This window comes from Corvus brachyrhynchos, unplaced genomic scaffold, assembly GCF_000691975.1.
Source record: "Corvus brachyrhynchos isolate BGI_N302 unplaced genomic scaffold, ASM69197v1 scaffold101, whole genome shotgun sequence".
Classification (NCBI taxonomy): Eukaryota; Metazoa; Chordata; class Aves; order Passeriformes; family Corvidae; genus Corvus; species Corvus brachyrhynchos.
The window spans coordinates 1033443-1040923 of NW_008237239.1; the positions used below are offsets into that span (position 1 = coordinate 1033443).

Sequence of the window (7481 nt, forward strand, 5' to 3'; positions counted from 1 at the left end):
TCCAAAACCGGAATATTCCACCACTAGAAGAAAACAGTTGCTCCTGTTTCAATCAGAGCTCACTTTATTACTTTCTCGAGGTACTGCAGGCCGAGGTCTGTGATATCAGAGTTTGCAGCCAGGGTGTGGTACAAATCTCTCTCCAGCTATCTTGGATAGCTCACCAAAGAGCTGCTAAGCCTCCCTGGCCAGCAGCCTGCTTGTCTGCAGGCTTTATAGCTCTGGTTCAAACTCTGCCAGTGACACCAGCACCTGGAAATCCTCATTAGTACCTGGCCCTGGTAAGCCTGGTAAGCCTGGGGGCGTCAGCTGGTGTGCAGTCATGGCATTGTTCAAAAACTAAAGTAAACACTCTCTTCCCACAGAAAGTGCTGCAAAAAACCCCTCTACACAAACATTGTGAAAAGCAGCAACCAACTGATGAGGGGGGACTTTCCAAAGCCATGGAAAGAAGTTACCCCCTGAAGCCTTGGTGAAATCCAAGCACTGCAATCCTTTGAAAACCTCCTCACAGATCCAGCCTTGGCAAAAAGCAGTTCACTAAGAGCATCCATAAACACGTGGGGTTTTATATCTTCTTTTTGTGTGCTTGTTTTACAGAGACAAAGCATCGACATTTTGTGAACTTTATTGCAGGAAAGACACAATGTTTCATCTTAAAGACTTGCAAACTGTAGCAGGCGTTATCTGTGGGGTGGCCAGTGGCCAAGGCTGCAGGTGGAGGCAGATCATCCCCCGGAGCTCAGTGAGTGCTCAGGAGCTGGGGCGGCACAGCCCCTCCAGACATGGGTAGAGTTTGTTCAGGGTGACCCTGAAGTGCTGCACACACAATTTGCCGTGCTACCTCTGAGCAGCTGTTTACAGTGCTGACGATATCTTGGCTGACCTGGGCTCCCTTCACCTCTCATCGTGGCTGCAGGGCAGTACCAGGCAGCTGAGGGATGGTGAGGTCCTAACCCTGCACATCTGCCTGTTGCAGCTTAAGTGCTTGCAGGATGGGGAGGGGATGCAAACTAGTGCGTGTCCTGAAGTGCCTGCAGCTTGCTGGTCTCCACATTGGCTCCTTGGTCGTTCTGCCGTGTATTTCTTCTTTGTGTTGCAGACATCTCCAGAGACCCCGAACAAGGTGGCTGTGCTCTGGACAAGGCTTCATGAAGAGTGTCTTGCTGCAAGGCTACAGGAAAAGTGAGTGCTTGTTTTGCAAAAAGGTAGGTGTTGTCACACATCCTCCTTTGGCACTGAACATGTGGAGCCAAAGCAGCCTGCATTGATTCAGTGCCAGGCCTCCAGCACACAAACAGCAGCACTTCTGGGGCACTTTGTGGGAATGCAGCAGGATGGGAGCAGAATCCCTCGCCACTCCCTGAGGGTCAGCAGCATTTCACTTGCAGAAGGGAATTGTCTCAGCCCACCAATGCGTTGGGTTGCAGAGCTGGGAGAGATGAGAGGACAACATCCTCCTTGTATAGCTGGAAGGAGAGACATGAACGGACCAACCCATGCCAGGCTCGGCTGTCACATTGGGGCTAACTGGCACTTTATGGTAATAACGAGATTTTCACATCATATAATACTCTACTGCAAATACATATTACAAGCACTGCTGGCTCTTGGGTTTGGCAGCCATCTGTCCTGTCTTGCCCTGAAAAGACAAGAATTTCCCACACAGACTCTTGCAGAGGTGGCAGGAGCTGCATGGCTGGTTGGCACCCAAAGTGGTACAGCTGGTGGTGCAGACGTGTGTACCCATGGGGAGGGAGATGGGGCTGTGACAGCAGTGGGAAGAGGTGGGAATGGTGTGGGAGGCACCACAGTCACAGGAACAAGGCTGGGAGAGGTGTCAGGAGCTGGCCAGCCCTCAGCTGGCAGCCAGCACCCGCCATGGGATGTGGGTTGTCTCCAATGGGACAACAAAAGTGAAGCAGAAAGCAAGGTTGAAGAGCAGCCTGAATCCATGGGGGCTCTGTGGGTCCCCATTTCTGGAACCTGTGTGGGGATTCACACACCTGAAATCTCCAAAACCTGCATCTTCTGTCCCAGGGCTGCACTGACCTTGCGCAGCAGATGTTTATTGTTAAAAATATCTGGAGACTCTGTGATGGTCTTCAGTAAATTCTCTCCACATTTTGCTGCCCTGACTCCTCATCTCTAGCTTGAGTCTCGCTTTCTTCTTCACCTATCCTCCACAGGCCCTGAAAACACATTATCCTGTCTCTTTACAGCTGTGCTTTATATATTTAAAGACTATTATCATGTCTTCTTCCCCACACTTCTCTCCCATCCAGACTAAACAAGCACAGTTCATTCTCTCGAGTGTAGAACAACAATAAGTTTGTTTGATGAATACTCAATTTGTTTAGTGCAGTGGTTCTAATCACTCAAGTTATGCCAAAGATAATAAACATTTAGCAAATTTCTCTTCAAATCTTTAGTTCTATCAACTGTTTTGACAGCTAGATTATAATTTTTACACAAAGGGTTAGAATGAAAGCAATTGCTTTCTAGTTTTTCTGTACAAATATTTGAATTACGACTTTTACATTAAGCAATGCAATTAAAAGCATTCTAGAACTGTCATGAAATATTAACCTTGGGGTTATAAAAAGTATTCTTTTAATGATATGTAGTATCTTTTAAAAGGAATTAGTTGCAACAATATTCCTTAAACTATATAAAAATACATATCAATAATTGCTCATTTCCACTTGTTTTACTGCTCAGCTCTGGTTTTGCCAGCCAAAATGGTAAATTTATAATCTTCAGGATATTTCTGGTAGTAATGATCTTTATTTTGTTTTACCAGCTTCTTTTTTTTTTTTTTATGGTGCTTTTAATACGCCAGCTTTTAATCCTGTTTAGATTTTTTAAATACTTTAAGATGAGGAATTACTACACAATATCTTTGTCTGTATGGAAAATTTATCTTAAATACTCACAGCAAAGAAAGAAAGACTCAAAAAATGTCAGTAGGAATTTTTTTTTTTTTTAAGAAAACATTTATATTGCATGCTGAGCTTCCTTCCAGTTCAGATTTTAGTTTTTGAAAGCTGAACTTATCTTAACGTAAAAGCTCAGAAGTTGAAACATGAAAACGTGGGGTGGAGGCCTTAAAAGCTGAGAGTGTTGAGGCTCAGTTTCAAAGCAAACACATCACTGTAATGAGAAGTGTCCTGCAAAAACAGCCTGCTCTCCCCACCCAGCTCTGCTGGTCACCAGCTCTGCACAGGATGTAGAGAGAAGCAGGTTTAGCCCTGCAATGGTGTGGAGTCCCTGTGGGACCATCTCCCCCCAGTTCGGCTGCTGACAGCCCAGAGTACCCTTGGGACGTGTGCGTCTTCCCTAGAAAATGTGTACAGATCCACAAATCAAAAGATGTTGAAAACCTTTGGTTTATTTTGTTTAAAAACCAGTAAGTCTTATGACACTTTTTTTCACTCAGTAGCTCTTTAGATAAGTGGATTTTGGTTTCCCTATGAAATTCTTACAAACCAAAAGACTGCCTTGGTCCCAGAAATGACAGTGCTGACGTATCGCACTTACCAGGCAGTGAAGGGAACAGAAACTGAGGAGAAGGAATAATTCTGAACTTTCTAATTCGTTTTTCTCGCCTTGCTCCAGAATGCAAATAATTGATTTCACAGCACAAACACTACTTCCGTAGATACACTGGCATTTTTGCATCAATCCCCAAGCCAGCCCATTGCAGTACTGATGGTAACTGCAGGGTAACACTGGAGTTGCACGTTTGAAGTGTTGCAGGGGTTTGTATCACTAGTTTTAAATGCCGACTACGGCAGAGTAAAACACCCAGCACCCACTGCTAACCTCCCCCAGAGCTGAGGGGCTGTAACAGCCTCCTCTCATTGCACTTGGAGCCCCAGCCCGTGGTCAGGAGGAGGCTGGTGCAGAGCCTGGCACTTCCCTGGACCCGCCCAGGAAGACCCAGTTAAAGAATTGGGCGTCAGCACATGGCTGAAGTTGAAGACACACTCAGGCTGTTTCGGATCTGGGCCTGGCAGCCAGGCTAATTCCCACCTTGGTTTCTGTGTCTGGAACTTCCTGACTGAGCCTTTGGGGTGTTTAACCAGTGAAAAAACCCACTGCATGCAGAGAGCAGTACTGATACAAAGCTCTGGGCAGAATGTAATCCACAGCCCCTGGAAAATGGGCAATACTTGGTTGCCTTCAGCCGGCTGCAGAGGAGTTACGGCTCTGTGCACACGTGTTTGCAGCCTCCACACCTGAAGTGCCCTCTTACGTTCAGAGATGTGCTAAGAAATTAAATTATTCATCTCAGGCTTTGAAGCCTGAGACAGTTCAGCAGAAAATCAACAAAATAAATTTTCATGGATCTCAAAAGTGATTTTAAAGGACAAATTAAATCATGAGTTATTATCTAAAGGAAAGGCTTGCTCCTTTCTCTCACAGTGATGTGGCTTATCTGGACACAATGGCTCTTCCTAAGGCAGCCTGTGTTATATCTGGTAAAAGATGGGGTAGTATTGCCAGGGGTACAGTTTGATAGATTTTTTTTCATTAGAAAGAGGGCTAAACTGATCTAGGAATTTTTGGCTCTGCTATTTTTAGGAAGTTTTTTTCCCCAGGTCTCTTGATTTATATGCCGGAGTCCTTGGAAGGTCATGACAGAGTCTGAAACAGAAGCAGAAAGGAAACTCTCCTTGCCTATGCAAGGCTTTCTCTGTCTCGCATTAGGGCTCAATCCTTTATTGGGAAAATGTTGCTTTGTGTGTTACTGTGGCAGAGTGCAGAGCAGTGCAAGAATCAAGTTTAAAATATACTTCTAAGTCAGGGAGACCCTCCATGGAAGATCTTATTTGGCTCCTAAAATCCCCAGATGTTTTCAGTATGAAACCGATGCAAATTGAAGTTATGCCCTGGTACAAATTACTTCTGTCCTGGGTTGAAATGTCATCTGAGGTCTGACCCTGAGGTCTGACCTGGGCAGCCCAATTTGCCACCCCATGATGACATTTCCACACTGATTTGGGAAGTGAACAAGAAAAGATGTTTTTGTGATCTGTTGGTGCTGGCTGCTTCTACTCACCAGACTCCAGGGCAATTAGGGCAAGAGAAAACGGATGCAGCAGTCATGGAGGTCTCCAGGTCTGCTCATGAGAGAGCAGCTCTTGAAGCACAGAAAGATACAGGACTTAAATCCAGCCCCAGACGTTAAAGGAAGGTTTGTGTTGTTCCTGGGGATATCAGTCCAAGAGATGGAAAAGGTTCCTATTTTCTCCTCATTTTACCTTGTCCAGCCTGCGCTGTAGCAGTGTTTGCCTGGAAAACACTTAATTCCTAGGTGGCAAACACTCAGTGCTGTGTTCTGCTCACAGGACTTTATCAGCCAGAGAACACGGCCAGCCTCTGTTTTCTAAACCTGCTGTTGGTAAATGCTCCATGAAATGACTTCACTGTGCTGTAATTGTTCCTGGAGCAAGCTGGCCCAATGGCTGGCAATTAAACCTTGGGCTGGTGGAAACTGTTAACAGGGATTGCTGCTTTGCCCATAGCGTTGGAGTTAACAACTCCAAACTCTTTCTACTTTTTCTATAAAATGTGTGGGAGCTTTGTGCCTGGGATATCTGCAGCAATAAAGTGACTATGGTGCTTCACTTTTGTATGTAGCGCTAAAACTTGCAAGAATAAAGAACTGAGGTTCAAGATGAGATCTGGTGTTTGTATTTGGCAAAGCACATTCAGTCGATATCTGTGGGTTTGGTACAGCCCATTACTGTGATTTAGACATCAGATTTAGATTAACGATTCTTATATAATCATCCAAAAGGGAATTAGATGCCTACACATTGTTGTAAGCCAACCCTTGTAGGGCTGGCCAACACTGTTCCATTGTAAAATTCAAGCTGACACCTGGTTCTGCCATCTGGACTCCCCAGAGTTTGAGAGCATTTGAGTCAAGGTTGGATTATGGTTCCCATTCAGATCTCTTCTGTGCTCAGTCAGGTTTCCCAGAGAAGCCAAAATCCTGTGTGAAGGGCTGCTCAGCATCCCTCTGCCCCAGGCTTACCCAGGAAGGACTTCCTGGATGAGATGACCATGCTCTCCTTCTCCTCTGCTGGATCAGCATCTCTGCTTGGCACCAAGTCCTACAGCTAAGCTGCAGGTGAAAAATGGTGACACTCCTGTTCCCCCAAGGCACTCAAATCGGATCAGAAATGCTTAACGCCTGCCAGCTCAGGGCTGCTTCCCCTCCAAGTGGTATTTATGGGATGCGTTAGTCACGGGAGCTGCTGGAAGTGCGGCCGCGTGAGTCGCAGAGTCCTACACAGCCGTGGAGTTAAGGGGTTGCTCAGGGAGGCAGCAGTGCTTCGGAGTTTGACTAATCCCTTACAGATTGGAGCCGGGCAGGGACGTGGTGAGGCACTGAAAACATTCCTGTTTACTGCCCATGATGTATTATTTAAGCCTCCCCTGGGCTGCTGCAGCTAAGCCTGGGGCTCGTGCCTTTGTGCTCCCGCCGGCTCTTTCCCAGTGGGAGGTGAACTTGTCCTTAGGGCCTCTGCCAGGCTTACCCCAGCCACAAGAGCTTGGGATGGACACGAAAATGTTTATTTTTGTGGATACTGAGGGATAATGCTGTAGGTTGTGGGGTCTTTTCAGTTTATACCTAAGGGTGAGAGTGAGTGTGTGTACTCTTGTGCACAATGGTCAAAGCAGATCTTAAAAAACATCAGTATGGGCAAAATAATACTTTTCCCTGATGGTCTTCAGTGCTTAAAGGGAGCTTATAGAAAAAGAGGGAGAGTGACTTTTTACATGGGCAGATTGTGATGGAGCAAGAGGGAATGGTTTTAAACTAAAGGAGGAGAGATTGAGTTTAGATATTAGGAAGAAGTTCTTCCCTGTGAGGATGGTGAGGCACTGACACAGATTGCCCAGAGAAGCTGTGGATGCTCCAGCCCTGGAAATGTTCAAGGCTAGGTTGGACAGGGCTTGGAGCAACCTCGTCTAGTGGAAGATATCCCTGCCCATCACACGGGTTTGCAACTGGTTGAACTTTAAGGTCCCTTCCAGCCCAAACCATTCAGGGATTCCCTGATTTCCTCACAGTGTTGTCACTGTAACTTACTAGACATGCTGGAGCAGGATCTCACCTACTCTTACAACTACTTAATTACGAATTATAAATTACATGGGGATACGTGTGGTATTCCTTGAAGTTTGTATGCTTTTTTCGGGAGCTGCTTCCCCCCTCCATTTAAGCCCCATTAGCCGGGACCCAGTGAGCCCTGTACGGTCACAGGATGGACTCGATGAGCTCAGAAGTCTTTTCCAGCCTAATTGGCTCTGTGATTCTTTACGGCACGAGGTTCTCAGGAGTCCCGGGATGTGCCCACGAGGGCAGCTTTCCCCGGAGCACGGGCAATTTCCGGACCCCTCAGGCCCCACACGGACCGAGCCCTCTCCCCCTTGTCCCCTCAGGCCGCCATCTTGCTCGCCCC

At 46.5% G+C, this 7481-nt stretch overlaps 1 protein-coding gene across 3 annotated transcripts in view; it reads left to right on the top strand.

The window, feature by feature from the left end:
• Window positions 1-718: 718 nt before the first annotated feature.
• GORAB (golgin, RAB6 interacting) overlaps window positions 719-7481 on the top strand; it is a 15633-nt gene continuing 8870 nt past the window's right edge. Inside the window, exons 1-2 of one of the 3 annotated variants that reach the window (XM_017729653.1) lie at window positions 719-944; window positions 1103-1185. In XM_017729653.1, coding sequence (XP_017585142.1) covers window positions 1152-1185 — 34 coding nt within the window. In that variant the 5' untranslated portion in view covers window positions 719-944; window positions 1103-1151. Of the gene's footprint in view, window positions 1186-7481 lie in introns of all 3 variants that reach the window. The other 2 variants (XM_017729652.1, XM_008630423.2) reach the window with 2 other exon arrangements.